General features: G+C 36.4%; 1 protein-coding gene across 1 annotated transcript; it reads right to left on the bottom strand.

Annotated features, from left to right (window-relative positions):
• Positions 1-10,565: 10,565 nt before the first annotated feature.
• On the bottom strand, positions 10,566-11,123 carry LOC141665564 (uncharacterized). The gene has a single exon (XM_074471546.1). It carries the CDS (start codon positions 11,121-11,123, stop codon positions 10,566-10,568), a length of 558 nt encoding a protein of 185 aa, XP_074327647.1.
• Between the last annotated feature and the right edge of the window lie 4,322 nt (positions 11,124-15,445).

The raw sequence follows: 15,445 nt of genomic DNA, 5'->3' as shown, positions 1-15,445 counted from the left end.
TATATAACCTTAAACTTTCATAAAAATTCAAGAAAACTAAAGTTATTTTTTGAAAGTTACTATTCACCATCTTCTTCCTTGAATTATTGGAAGAGATTCATGGAGAATTGGAAGCTTAAACTCTTAGGATATGCTTATCTAATCATCAAGAAGCTAAGGAAATTACCATGGATTTGTTTATGGAGTGAAGCTTGAATTTTTGCAATTTTTCTTCTTGAAAAAGAGGAAGGGCCGAGAGCTTGCTTCTTGGAAATGGAAAGTAAATTTCTAATTTTGTGTTATGAATTTTCCTTGGCTTGTTTGATATCTTTTGTTTGTTAATTAGATTGTTACCATGGTAAAAATTGTGTGGCTTACAATTATCCAACCAATCCTTCCCACTTTGTCATGCTTATGTCATCTGCTTATATCATCTTGTTACACTTGTCTTCCTCTTGTTGGTGTGATGACATCATCATCCACTAACCTCTTTCATTAACTCCTAATTACTTGGCTAACGATCGCTGATCAGTTATACGGTTCGCTTAACTTTCGTTCTCGTTTATCGTTTGAGGGATCATACCCGGGATTTTATTACTTGGGTTCCCTTAACCTTTCTCAATATATTATATTCCTTATATGATCCTCTTTTATAATCCTTGAATTTAAATCATTTTAATCATGTTAACTTATACTCAATTCTTTCTGTATCTGGTGGATTTTAGGGAAAAATCAAAGTGTTCGAATTTGGATTCTGACGATCTTTTCATACACTTATATATCATATAGAGTACTAATAAGATCTCAGAATATCAATAAAAAGACCCCTACATAGTGTGGCATGAAAAGTTTTATTATTCAACATAATCAGCAAAATCACTATTCATAAGGGTTACAAAAAGTCCAAAATTTTTGGGGTTATTACAGTCTCCCCTCCTTAAAAGGATTCCATCCCGGAATCAGATAGAAAACAATTGGGGATGCTTTTCTAGCATTGTGCCTTCTAACTCTCAAGTCAATTTTCCTACATTGTGGTTCCGCCACAAAATCCTGACTAGCATTTGTTCCTTTCTCCTAAGCACTTGTTCCTTTTCTATCTATAACCATTCCTGGTTGCTCCATATAGGTTACGTTTGGTTGCATGTCTATACACTCATATGCCCCTATTTGTCTGGCATTCAGATTACATTTCCTTAACATTGATACATGGAACACGTTATGAACTTGTTACAGGTCCGGGGTTAGGGATAGCTCATATGCTAGCTTCCCAATACGTCTTAATACCTCAAAGGGTCCAACAATTCGTAGGCTTAGCTTTCCTTTCTTTTGGAACCTCATCCATCCTTTCCAAGGGAATACCCATAACAACACTAGGTCCCCTACTTCCTATGCTTTGTCCTTTCGTGTCAAATCAACATACTCCTTATGTCTATCTTGGGCTACTACCAGCCGTCCTCTGATTAGATCTATTATATCCTTGGTCATTTGGACTACTGCGGGTCCGAGCATCTTGCGCTCTACAACTTCATCCTAACATAAGGGAGATCGACATTGTCTTCCCTCAAGGATCTCATAAGGCGACATCTCGATAATGACATATGATCTATTGTCTTAAGAAAACTCAATCCGCGATAAATGATCATTCGAAATTCTTTCAAGTCTATTGCACAGACTCTCATCATAGCTTCTAGCATTATAGCTTTTGCTTCTCAATACCCACTCATTTCCCGTTCATAATCGTTACTATCTTCCGTACAGAATACTATTCTAGATATACCTTTACTCGCTAGAGTTTTATAACCTTTTAATAATCGCGTCAACCTTAGTTTCACGAACGTGTTAGAATCGGAATACCACCGTACTTGGTACCACTTCATCTCTAGCTGCCTCCATCTTCAAAAGCTTGGTCCTTCGTAGAGAAATAAAAGAATTTATTGAGAGATCACTATGATCATGAACACTCGTTCTATTGCATAGTTAGTACAGAAGGTGGCCATCCTTTAGTACTTGACAAGCAATTAAACAACATGTGGTATCCTACTAGGCTTCTATCACACAGATAGATAGTCATTCAGCAATACCTCCCCTTCTGGAAGGGTTGTTCTTCTCAGCTTATACAAAATGAAAAGGAGAGAAAAGAACGAATCGAAGAGAATCGTATATATATAAAAATACAGCCACAAAATATCTGGCTTGAAATCTACCTCTGAACTATAGAGGTTTGTCATAAGAGAACAAAACATATACGTATATATATCAACATTAAGTATTATAGCATCACATTTCACATGCCTAAATATTTTTGCTATTCCGTCCATCATTCTATGGACCCATGCTCTTGCACGAGCTTGTAAACAATCACCTTTGGAACTTCCTCGACATCGAAAATTGAATCTGGGATTTCATTCTAGACATCATCGTTATTAGAATTCTATGCTTGCATCGCAACCTCCTCGTATAGTAATACGACCCTTTATTTGATAAGAAGGAATAAATATTCAATTGGTAGATAATCGACTTAAATAGTCTATCAATAACAACTTATACATTACCAAAACCCGATTAGTGGTAAATCTCAACATCCATTACAATACAACTCTCACGGTTGTAATCGGCTCATTATTCAAAGAATCGTTGATGCATTACTATAGTCCACCATGAACCTACTATAGTCATTCGTTTTCCATGAAATCTTTATATCTAACCACACAAAGTCCATACCTACCTTATCGAATTCTTCTAAGGAGTTAACATAATCACCATTCATAATTCATGAAGAACACTCCAGATCCTGACGTACATTCATGACATGAAGCAGATAAAATTGCAGAAGAGTTTCAATCAAAGCAACGATAGCAGGTTAATACCATTCTTAATCATATGCCTTCAATAGAAGACTTAACTCAAAGGTTCATTTAGTCCTTCTTGAAACATGGTCCTGGCTTATCTCAAGATAGTACCTTCTAAGATACATAGCCCGCTCATGGCGATTACATGTATTAAACCTTTACCAACTACTATTACGGTTGGGTATTGCACAGTCATCAGAAGGAATGTCAATCTTCTAAACCATAATACAACCTTCACAGCTTTAACCATCATCACTGTATTCCTCTGGCACGAGCGCCTATAATTGTCCTCTTACACTTAAAGTGTCAGCCATCTCTTTGCCCTTTCCTGATAGTAAAATTTCCTTACAATCAATGTCATTTTAACCACCTTCAACTAAATTTTCTACCTCATTTCAATCACTGCTTATGTAAAAATGCTTTTCTTAAGTCCTGGTGAGAAAAAAAAATCACTATTTTTCCATAAGTCATTGCCTTAGTCTTTAGATGTGAACATTGTCACGGCTGACTCTCGATCATACTTAGGACGTCTCTTATCTTGGTTCCTTCTTGTTTTTACCAGTCTCGACCCTCATTGGGTCGATCTATACTTTCTTATGGTTCAATAGGAGCCCCACCTTGCATTATTATAATTACGTCATATTTCCTTTATCAAAATTTCTTTTCTTGAGAACTTTGAATACTACCTTTCTCCTTCTAAAACCACTAAGGTTATCCTTAAATCCTTCATCAGGTACACCCTAGGCTCAGGGAATATCAAGATACCATTTACTAATATCAGAATCATTGTCTATATACTTCTGAAAAATTTCCCCATAGATCCTTGAAGGTTGTTGTTACCTTAATCCTTTCCAATTCATACTGTCAAAACTCATACTGTCCCTATTAAGGGTGAAATGCCAACCTTCATGCATTTCCCTATGGTTCATCTCAAGTTATCGAGGTTCTATCCTTAATTCCTCCTTTAAAAAGGTACTCGCATCCTTCTATGGGTAAATCAAGTCATATATCCCTGATAAGGGTATCTTATTCAATCATTTCCACCTTGATATTCTATACCAAATTTCATAATAATATCCTTATCCAAAATGAGGTCAATCCATATGGCCTCCAAAAGACAATAACGGTTATCCACTTTTCTTTCCTGATTTGGTAATGATAACAGGGATGTTCTGGAAGATATTGGTCATGTTCAACGTGAACTTCTTTTTTTTACCAAATCCTCTTTTACTTTTGTTGTTTATCTCAACAGTCATCTCAATGTTGGGATATCTTTTGTACTTGGTGTCTCCCTTTTGGGTATCAAGTCACAGGTGTTACATACACTTCACCTTTTTGAAGGTTACTTCCTTCATCCAATTTCCTAATTTCTTACTTTCTTGTCTCCTCCGTCTATCCGCGTCTCATTATTTATCCTTCGAACTATCTCAAGGTTTCCTCGAATCCTCCCAACTTAAAGGGAATAAAATATATGTATCTCTTATACCTTCAGCCATCAACTTTAACTCATGGTGAATCACCCTCATCCTGACGATTACATACTTTTCTATTTCTATTGCTACGAGTCTTTAGGGTTTCCTCATACCCAACTCCCTTATCATTCCTCAAACTGTATTGCCTTTTTATTTCTTTCCACTTCAGTCTCCCTTTATTTTCCTTTCTCTTACAATCATTTCATGAACTAACACAACATAAACATTAATTTCAAACATCACGTCGTTCTGGGATTCTTGTCCTCAGAATGAATCTTGATAACTTTTACAACTTAGATTCATAATTCATCATACTCGTCCACCTTTGTTCTGGATCTAAAGCTTTTACACTATCTCTCTATCTTCCTTAGCCTTCCACCAGCGGGTGGCCTCTCTCTTAGGAAGGTAAGTGGCAAAAAAAATAGTCTTTTGTGCTTCGTCAATCATTTAGAATCTCAAATGATTCCTCTATTTCCTTTAGCCAGGATCTTGCCTCGACTGGGTCAGCTTGTTCCTTGGAACTCTGAGAGCTTAGCGACTTAAAGGTCCTGAAAGAATTTCATACCATATTATTTCCTCGGGGTGGTGTTTGGGAAAAAAGTATAATGTTTTGTTTAGGCAGGTCCATGAATTGTCCCATAGGAGTACCATCCCGGTTCTTCCTATCTTGCTCGACTTCTGTTTTCTCAGTATGAAATGTATTATCCTTCTTCCCTAATCAGGGTTATCTTATACGGTAAAATCCTTGTTTTCCATTATGTTATGGGTTCTTTCTTTCTTGATGGCGACCTCCCTGACTATCACATTCAGGGTTTGCCCTAAATCTTATTCCTCGAACTATGGCTTTCATCTAAGATCTCGTCCTTAAGCTCTTGAACGTTTGGAACCAAAATTCTGTAGGGATACCTCATTATTCCCTCATCATCTTTATAGGTATTAATCTCTTCTCCGGTCATGGGTTCTTTGCCTCTATTCATCACTTTTTCTTGGCACAATATGATCTTATCCAATAATTCGGGCTGTATTGCAATCTCAAACAGCTTTTCGGTACCGGCTCCAGTTACCTTCACTTCTATTTCCATTTTCTCAAAATCTCTTATCAACTCTCCTAAAGACATTTTCATCTTGAGTCTCTCTTTTATACTAAGGGCATTAGCCACCATTTTGGCTTTCCCTAAAAGATAAAGAATCTCATAATCGTAATCCTTGATTAGCTCTAACCACCTCCTCTGGCGCATGCTGAGCTCTTTCTGTGTGAAAATGCACTAGAGCACTTATGGCTTGTGTAAATCTCACACTTCTCTCTATACAAGTAGTGCCTCCAATCTTTAGGGCAAAACTATTGCCACGGGCCCAAGTTCATGGGTGGGGACATCGAATTTTATATTCCCTTAATTTTCTTGATGCGTACGCGATTACCTTGCTGTGCTGTATAAGAATCACCCTAATTCCTTATGCGAAGCGTCACTACATATCATAAAATCTCCTTTTCCATCCGGCAACGCCAAAATAGGGGTCGTCACCAACCTTTGCTTTAGTTCTTAAAAGCCGATCTCGTATTTTTCTATCCATTCGAACTTTTTAGTCTTACGAGTAAGCCGCATTAATGGGGCTACTATCTTTACAAACTTGAACGAACCTCCGGTAGTGACCGGCCAATACTATCTCTGGTAGTCGACCTAACCATGGTCATCAATTCCTCAGTGGTCCTTTATTCATTCTTGTCAGGATCCTCCACGAGATCCTCCTCAGCAACTATCCCTTCTAGGACAATATCCTCAACCGCTACATCCTCAATATGAACATCATCCGGTCCCTTGTTAGGACGCTCTATCAGATCCACAATCTGATCTCCAATAAGTAATAAAACATCATCGCACTGTTGCTCCTCAACCTCAGGGTTCGGAGTCCCGCTACCATATACCATAACGAACAACGCTCCTATCACGATATTTATAAGGGTTTCCAAAAGGGTTTTAACTGTCAGTACTACTTTAGGTAGTCCAACTATGAACTTGGCAAGAGTTCTTATTTTCTTAGTGAACTTATTATTTTAACGTCACATCATCTCTGAGGTTTATAACGCTTAGCTCTGATACCATTTCTGTAACACCCCCAAATCCGGGGTCGGGGATCCGGGTTGTCACGAGTTCCATTTCCCTTAATAATACTTAATCTTAATAATCAACCAACTACTGCATACTGTGACCCCACAATATACACACATACCACAAGTTATACTCTCAGAGATGAATATCCAAAAATAACACAAGTCATTTTATTCCACAATTATAAGCCATTATACCACAAAAGGGTTTCTGAATAAATTTACATTTCCTTGCCATTATTACCATTCATATAGATACATAAGTCTGGTGCATCAAAAGTTGAAAGCCTAGCCTATTGGTAATTCCTACCTCAGCTACTGCGGCATCAACGCCTCCAGAAAACTACGGAACATTTTCTAACCGCTTGCGAATTGGGAGCTTGGTCCTGTTCATCTTTTCTATCTGTTGTTGTGTGATGAAAGAAGAAAGCAAGGTTGAGCAACAAGCCCACCGAAATAATATGTATAATAATTAACAATATATGAGCATTCTCATAGTACTCATGAAAGTCTTGGTCAAGTAGAAATGAACCAAGTTTGTTATCTTAACCCGACCAAGTCGTAAAATATTCAGTATATATATACATATATACTTTTCACAATCTTTGAAATCCTCTAACATGTATAATATACCCAGAGTTCCAGTTTATAACTTGTATAAAATATCGTTGCAAGGTGATCTTGTATATCTAACCTTGTCTCAACGTTTTTCTGAAAATCTTTGTCATGCATAAGATAATCATTAACTAGATATAAGTTGAAAAGATGAATTTACAAGATACTCCAATATACTTATATCTTTTCCGAATACTACTTCAACTACCACCGTTCAAGGTATAATCAGTTTCAAAAGTGTTCATCACATAGATGAGACTACAAGATAAGATTTGAATAGATTCAATCTTTGAAATATTATTGAATGAAATGAAGTTACGAGATACTTCACTAAGTCCCGATATATATATATATACACCTATATATATACATTTCATACACTCCTTGAAAACCTCTGTTATGAAAATTATAAATAAAGTTGCAATATCCAATGAATTTGGAAAGGAGAAAACCTTGGCATAAACCTGATATCTTGTTGATCAGGCAAAGATACCAATAAGTAACCTTTTCTACTAGTAGATGGATGAATCCCCCACCGGTCATCACCCTGGCCACATTAGGATCTTGTGCTGGACCGCCACCCGGCCTCTTACGCGTTGATGGACTGCCACCCAGCCATTTACAGTTTGATAGACCGTACCCCGGCCTGTCGCTTATGCCGACTCAATTAGATGGACTTACTCCCCGAACGTTGGACAAGTAATCAATTTTTTTTATCAAAACTACAACCTCTTTGCGAATATAAAATACACCACAAAGCCGAATCCCTCAATTTTTAAGCGAGTATTTACATCCCCTTCGAAAGGAAGATCTTAAATTTGAAAACGAGTTTGGGATCCGCTCTAACTTTTAAAATCATTTTGAATTCTCGAAAACTTTTTTAAGAATGTTTGGAGTAATGCTGATTTAATAAAATAAATCAGTCCCGATATGTTGGAGAATATATGAATATTATTATTTAAATAATATTCCCATAAAGGATAATCTCTATAAAAATAATTGAAGTAGAAGTTTTAAAACTCATACTTGAAATGAATAATAAATAACCAAAGATATACTTATACGAAAGTACGATCTTTATTTGAATAATCGAAAATGAGTTTGATTATCTAAACATTATTCTTTAATAAAATAAAGAATATTATTTAATAAATAAGCGGAGTCATAAGTCCTCGAATGAATATTCAAAATAATATTCATTTAATAAAATAAGCGGAGTCATAGGTCCTCGAATGAATATTCAAAATAATATTCATTAAATAAATTAAAGTTATCGAATAAACCTTATTCGATTAATAGTTTTGAAAACTATATCTATATATATATAAATATATATATATATATATATATATATATATTATACTCGGGAACATCGACTCCCGGTTTAGAAAATGTTCACCTTTGGGTCCCCTATACTAAGGGTATACGCAACTACTGTTTATCTCTAGCATAGGTATTATGCAGCTTATAAGAATTTGAATCAACAATTAAATATCAAGATTACGAAATAGGCATGCATATATACCATATCAGCATGCTCCAATATATCGCAAGATTTGCCAATAACAATCATGCACTTATCACAAGATAATGCATATACATATATTTACATCACAACAACAATATAACGGGTAGAAAACTTGCCTGAGTGCTCCCGGATAGACTTAAGCTTAGAGTGGGTCCGATAACCTATGAACAACAACATAAGTCGGAATTAAACCCCGGTCTCTTAAGAAACTAGACTTTAACCAATTGAACCCTAACGTTCGCTTTTACGCTTAACTATTCACTTAAGTCGCTCGAGTACCCTCGGCTCTAGCATTTTTAATAAATTAACCATTAATAATTTCAATGCGATTCTTTCGCGAGTACCCTACCAACTGCCTAATCCACTTTACATAATTGTTTCATACCACAATTAGTCATTTAAGGACCTTAACCGAGGTTTTAAAGTAAGGCGAGGGGTAATGGTTCGTTCGCGAAACGCCGTTACTTAAAACGGCCGTTTCTCCTAAACCGTACATCGGATTCAAGCGAACCACATATCAAAACAAAGCCCGTAACATGAACTATCTAATCATGGCAATGGTCAAAACCTAGCAGTGAGTTCAATAGTCCTGAAATTAAGAACAAAAACAGTCTAAGGTAAATCGGGCATTACGGCGGCTATGTTTACGCGATTACCAAATTTGTACCATTCCAAATCAATCCACAATCAACTTACAACCAACATTATAACCAAAATCCATCCAATCCTCACTACATCAGTCCATTAATTCATGTTTTATCCAACTCATTCAATCACAACAAAAGCTACTAACCATACTAAGATTCATTAACTAATAACCAAGATTCAACCATCAAAATCACTACAAACTCAACCAAACTTTAAGCAAACAAGCATAACGCTTCTCATATACTATATCAATCACAACCATTCCTAAATACGCAAAAGTAAAGCTAGGGTTTGGAGTTTATACCTTCTTGAAGCTTCTTAACACAACACAAGAGCTTTGAATGCCTAAAAGAACCTTGATCCTTGCTTATATAACCTTAAACTTTCATAAAAATTCAAGAAAACTAAAGTTATTTTTTGAAAGTTACTATTCACCATCTTCTTCCTTGAATTATTGGAAGAGAGTCATGGAGAATTGGAAGCTTAAGCTCCTAGGATATGCTTATCTAATCATCAAGAAGCTAAGGAAATTACCTTGGATTTGTTTATGGAGTGAAGCTTGAATTTTTGCAATTTTTCTTCTTGAAAAAGAGGAAGGGCCGAGAGCTTGCTTCTTGGAAATGGAAAGTAAATTTCTAATTTTGTGTTATGAATTTTCCTTGGCTTGGTTGATATCTTTTGTTTGTTAATTAGATTGTTACCATGGTAAAAATTGTGTGGCTTACAATCATCCAACCAATCCTTCCCACTTTGTCATCTGCTTATGTCATCTTGTTACACTTGTCTTCCTCTTGTTGGTGTGATGACATCATCATCCACTAACCTCTTTGATTAACTCCTAATTACTTGGCTAACGATCACTGATCTGTTATACGGTTCGCTTAACTTTCGTTCTCGTTTATCGTTTGAGGGATCATACCCGGGATCTTATTACTTGGGTTCCCTTAACCTTTCTCAATATATTATATTCCTTTTATGATCCTCTCTTATAATCCTTGAATTTAAATCCTTTTAATCATGTTACCTTATACTCAATTCTTTCTGTATCTGGTGGATTTTAGGGAAAAATCAAAGTGTTCGAATTTGGATTCTGACAATCTTTTCATACACTTATATATCATATAGAGTTATAATAAGATCTCAGAATATCAATAAAAGGACCCCTACATAGTGTGACATGAAAAGTTTTATTAATCAGCATAATCAGCAAAATTACTATTCATAAGGGTTACAAAAAGTCCAAAATTTTTGGGGTTATTACATCATACTTCCATCTTCTTCTTTACGAATAGCACTGGAGCACCCCACCGAGAAACACTTGGTCGGATAACTCCTTTATCTAACAGTACTCGGAGTTTCTTGGCCAATTACTTCATTTCTACTGGAGCGATTAGATATGGAGCTTTGGAAAATGGTTCTACTCCTAGCATCAAATCAATGAAGAACTCTATTTCTCGATCAGGTGGTAATCCTGGCAATTCTTCCGGAAAGACATCGGGATATTCTCTTACTATAGGAATCTCATCTAGAGTAGATGTCTCTTTCTTGGTGTCCACCATATGAGCCAAATACGCTTCATATCCTTGCCTTAACAATTTCTTTGCTTGCAGTACTGAGAGAAACTTTTTTTCCTGCTTCTGTCCTTGATAGCTTATCCTTATATTATCTGTTGTGTACATAACAACTCTATTTTTCTTGCAGTCAATACTTGCCTTATACAGAGACAACCAATCCATGCCTAGAATAACATCGAATTCTCCTAAATTAGAAGGTATTAGGTCGGTGGGAAAAGAATGACCTGAAATCTCTATTGAGCACTTAGGGAAAAATTGACTTACAGGTACCTTATCTTGATTAGCTACCTCTATGGTCAAAGGTTCATCTAAGTTTTCCAACATCAATTGTATTTTAACCACACAGTTCATGGATATAAAGGATTTAGATGCTCCTGAATCAAATAGAATGTTAAGAGGCACGAAATTAAGAGAAAGCGTATGCAACTTCATCAGGATTCTGAGCCGTAGATTTCTTAGTCATTTTGAAAGTTCTAGCTCTGGCTGTACTTGTTGCTGGTCCTTGAGATGCACTTCCTCCTATACTACCCTGGTAGATGATCTGCAATTCCTAGCAATGTGCCCCACTTTGACGCAGCTGAAACAGGTCACTCCTTGGTTCTCTGATTTGCACTCAGTGAAATATTGACCCTTCTGGCCACACTTGAAATAGTTGACGTTCTCTCTGAGCTGACTGAGGTAGTACTGGGCCTAAATTGTGGGAAATTATGCCTCTTGAATTTCCTGTCTTTATTCCTTCCAAACCGTCGCTGAAACTTCTGAATCACTCCTTCTTGTTCTGACTTTGCAGGCCCACCTTCAAACTTCCTTTTCTTCTCACCTCTTTCCTTAGAAGCTAACCTCTGGGAACTTTCTATTACTAAGGCAGCCTGAACTACCGAAGTATACGTCTTGAGTTATAGAGCTACAACTCTATTCCTAATCTCTGGCTTCATGTCACACCCCCAACTTAAATAGCAAAATAATTATAGCTATTACATCATTTTAATGAGTATTACACAACCAAAATCCAAGATCTTACAGTTTAGGGTTTGGAACAGCCCAACACTACCAACTATTACATCTGATTACAAATACCGAGTCCTCACACAACTATTATTACTTATTCTACCTGAGCTCGAACATAAGCATCAGCATCACAGGTCTTACGGGCAGTCTGCTTGAATCTAACCATGGCTGCTAGCTGTAATATCAGGGTAAAGCAAGAAGTGAGCCAAAAGCTCAACAAGTGCTAACAATACAACGCAAAGCATAAATCGAGATATACCTTTAGGAATGGCAATGGAATGACATAATCAATGATAATCGAGAGATAAAACTTATGTGAGTTGGCATCATTTTGCTTGCATCAAAACAAATTTTAAAACCATTCTTAATCAAAATCATTTTATGACGCTACGGATTACAGCCGGTGATCAGCCGCGAAGTAATCCCGAACCTCGCTGGGTTCTAAAACATTATTGGGAATCCCTAGGCAACTTTTAAGCCTAATATAAGTGTGGAAAGGACTCGCGTCTCAGTCCAGATCCACCATTCAAGAAAACATTTGTCCCCCTTTGGGACTGAAAAATCCACCTTTTATTCATTTTGAAAACTGATGCCGATTTATGACAAAATCTCTTTTGACTGAAATCATTTTTTTATCAGGGGATTATAGATCAACTTGAAACACTGGAAATATGACACTAAATCTCAGGGCCATGATCCACTAGACTTTACTATATTAGGGTAATCGAGAGATTTCCATAAACAAGAATTTTGACAAGGAAATTAAGCAAGGCTATTGGATAATATGAAAGAGTAATGCCAAACTAGGCTTAAAGCAATGGTTGTAGACAAGGTATAGGTATTAGAACATCAAGAAGATAAGCATCACTGGTTCCAATAGGATAGAGGTGCTAAAATATAAAGGAAGTGATCATCAGCTCAAGATATAACAGGGTATCAAGCTTTAGGGTAAGGATAGGGTTATCAAACAATCATGAATGAATTTAAGAAAAGATTGGCTTTTAGGTATCAAGATAAAGTTTCTATCGAGGTTATTTCAAGAGTTGAATCAAAGCATCAGGGTGCAACATCAAGATTTCTCAGGGATCAATAGCATGATAATCAAAAGGATCAATAAGGTATTATAACACATCTCTATTTTATCATGGCATTAAACTATCATGAAAGACTTTTGAACTACTTGCAATACGTACTCGAGGGTTCATGGCATCTCTATGTAACTCAAAGATAAACAAAAGATACTCTTGATTTAAATATATCAAAATGACTCAGGATAATTGCATCGATATATATATGAACTGTTTACAGTAAATGCGAAGGTCAAGTTGAATCACTTGCCTTGAGATAGACTGGTCTGGTCTGACTGGTAGGAGCAACAACTGGAGCTTCACTCGACTTTTATGGCAAGTTTTCCCTCATCTCGAGATCCTACATAAATAATAATAATCCTCATTATAATATATTCTTTCCATCTTAACCTATTTACAACCCGAAATTAAACATGGATGGCACTTAGGCCTATACACACTTAATTCATATCCACCATTCATATTTTCAAATGTACACACGTAGCCACATAATCACATATCGTATATTAATACCAAATAACATCATATACACCATAATGCCACACTAGGCTTGGATGATCTCGACTCACCACTTAAGTTACTTGGTCGCTAACTAAACGAAGTCTTCGAATTTGGGCTTCCTAACTCAATGTGCCTTTCCTAAATTATCCAAAACCTATTGACCCTCACTTGTGCCTTTTGCTCTACTGACCTTATACTATCTTACAACTATGGTGGTCGACCTAATACTCACTTCTAAGTGTCCTAAAACTATGTGATAAGTGAAAGTGCTCACTGGTGCAAATTTCAGAATGGTAACTAAGGTTTCTTGAGTGCATTAGACACTCTTAAACTACAAGTTTTTCTTCAAAATTTTTACACAAGACTCTCCTGACCTAAGGGCATCTCACAAGCTTGATGTGGCTCAAAGGCCTGGCTTGGGCCTTCTTGGGCCTAAGCTAAAAGTCCAAGGTACCCCTGTTTTTCTGGGCAGAAAATGCCCTGACTTGAATTAACTTGTGACACATGGTTCTAGCTCATATCCTATGAACTATGGTTGGAAAAACTTCTCTGACATACCCTCTAACTAAGGCCCAATTGGGCCTAATGAGGGCCTACCCATGACATGGCCAAATCTCCCTATTTCTAAGTTGCAACAAAACTGTCCCCTGCTGGACAGATTTTGTTATTCTACTTGTGCACCTAACCAAATGACATGCAAACCTCCAACCAACTCCTAAAACCTATTATATACTCCCCATACTAACTTCTGGTGGCTTGGGCCTCAAAGTGCACATCAATGACATGGTCAAAACTCACTCTAAACCTCAGGGTACTAAACTGATTTTTCTGCAGAAACTATAACTCTCATTTTCCAAGGTTTTGACTTGACAAACCCAATTATCAACAACTAAATACTTAAACCAAGACTTATACTTGGTATTCTACTGAACTAACTCCCTTTTTCTCAAAATACCCTTGGTGAGATCATCCTTACCTATGGTGCAACTATGGCAAAATAAAAGAGACTACTCTTTACAAATCACAAACCTTTATGCTCTTGAAGCAACAAGATATATATATATATATATTTATTTTTTTCTTTTTATAAAAGATAACCACGAATTATTACCATGCAATAAGAAGTATAAATCAATATTAATACATTATTCCTACTGAAATTAAGGCTCACTAACAACCATGAATCTAAATGATCAAAACTTCCAAAAATATCAAAAGTGATTTGCATGCATGCATGCTTTCGGATCTTTCAAGCCAAATCAACATGATTTCCAAATAAATTTTTATCATAATTCAACATGCAAGCCTAACATGGATTACAACTAAATGATCAACTAGCATGCAAAAGGATTTTATCAAGATTTTACTACAAAATTCATGTTATCATCACAAAATACACAAAAATGTTAACAAGGCAACAAAACACCATCCATTCGGCTCCTATCAAGTCATGGCCGAATGGATTAGGGTAAAAACAGCATTCGCATAAGTGTAACACTCTTATGTCTAGCCATTCTTGACCCTATGATACTATAACTCATGGTGAAAGCCTTAGATTCACAAGAATCAAGGAGGTTCACTTTGAGTTTAACCAAAACATCACCATGCAAGGTCAAAACATAGGTTTTTCACTCTAAACTTTTGAAATATATAAGAATAACATATAGGGAGTAAAATTACTTGAATATAAGATGATTGTTTGGGTGAAAGAATGAAGAAATGAAGGGGATGGAGGGCCTCGGCTATGGGATGGCCGAGAGGGAGGGTTGAGCCGAGAGGGAGGGAGGAGAAAAGGGGAGGGTGGAGTGAAAATGGAGTGATCATCACTTTAGTTTTGTTTTTATGTCTTTGACTAGGCTAAATGTGAGTGGATTTAGGAAATGACAAGAGTAACCCTCTAGCTAAAGTTAGGCAAATTTGCATGCAAGGTCAAGGAGGTAATTTGGCTAGCAAAATGTGAGTTAGTGGGGTGGAGAATGTCTTCTTTGCCCTTTGGTTAAATAGAAGAGAGTTTGCATGCAAGGTTATTCATGTAATTTAATAATTATGACAACTAAAATTTATAATGATTTATTT

The sequence above is a fragment of the Apium graveolens genome, chromosome 6, assembly GCF_009905375.1.
Source record: "Apium graveolens cultivar Ventura chromosome 6, ASM990537v1, whole genome shotgun sequence".
NCBI lineage: Eukaryota > Viridiplantae > Streptophyta > Magnoliopsida > Apiales > Apiaceae > Apium > Apium graveolens.
This window is presented reverse-complemented; position numbering and strand designations above follow the sequence as displayed.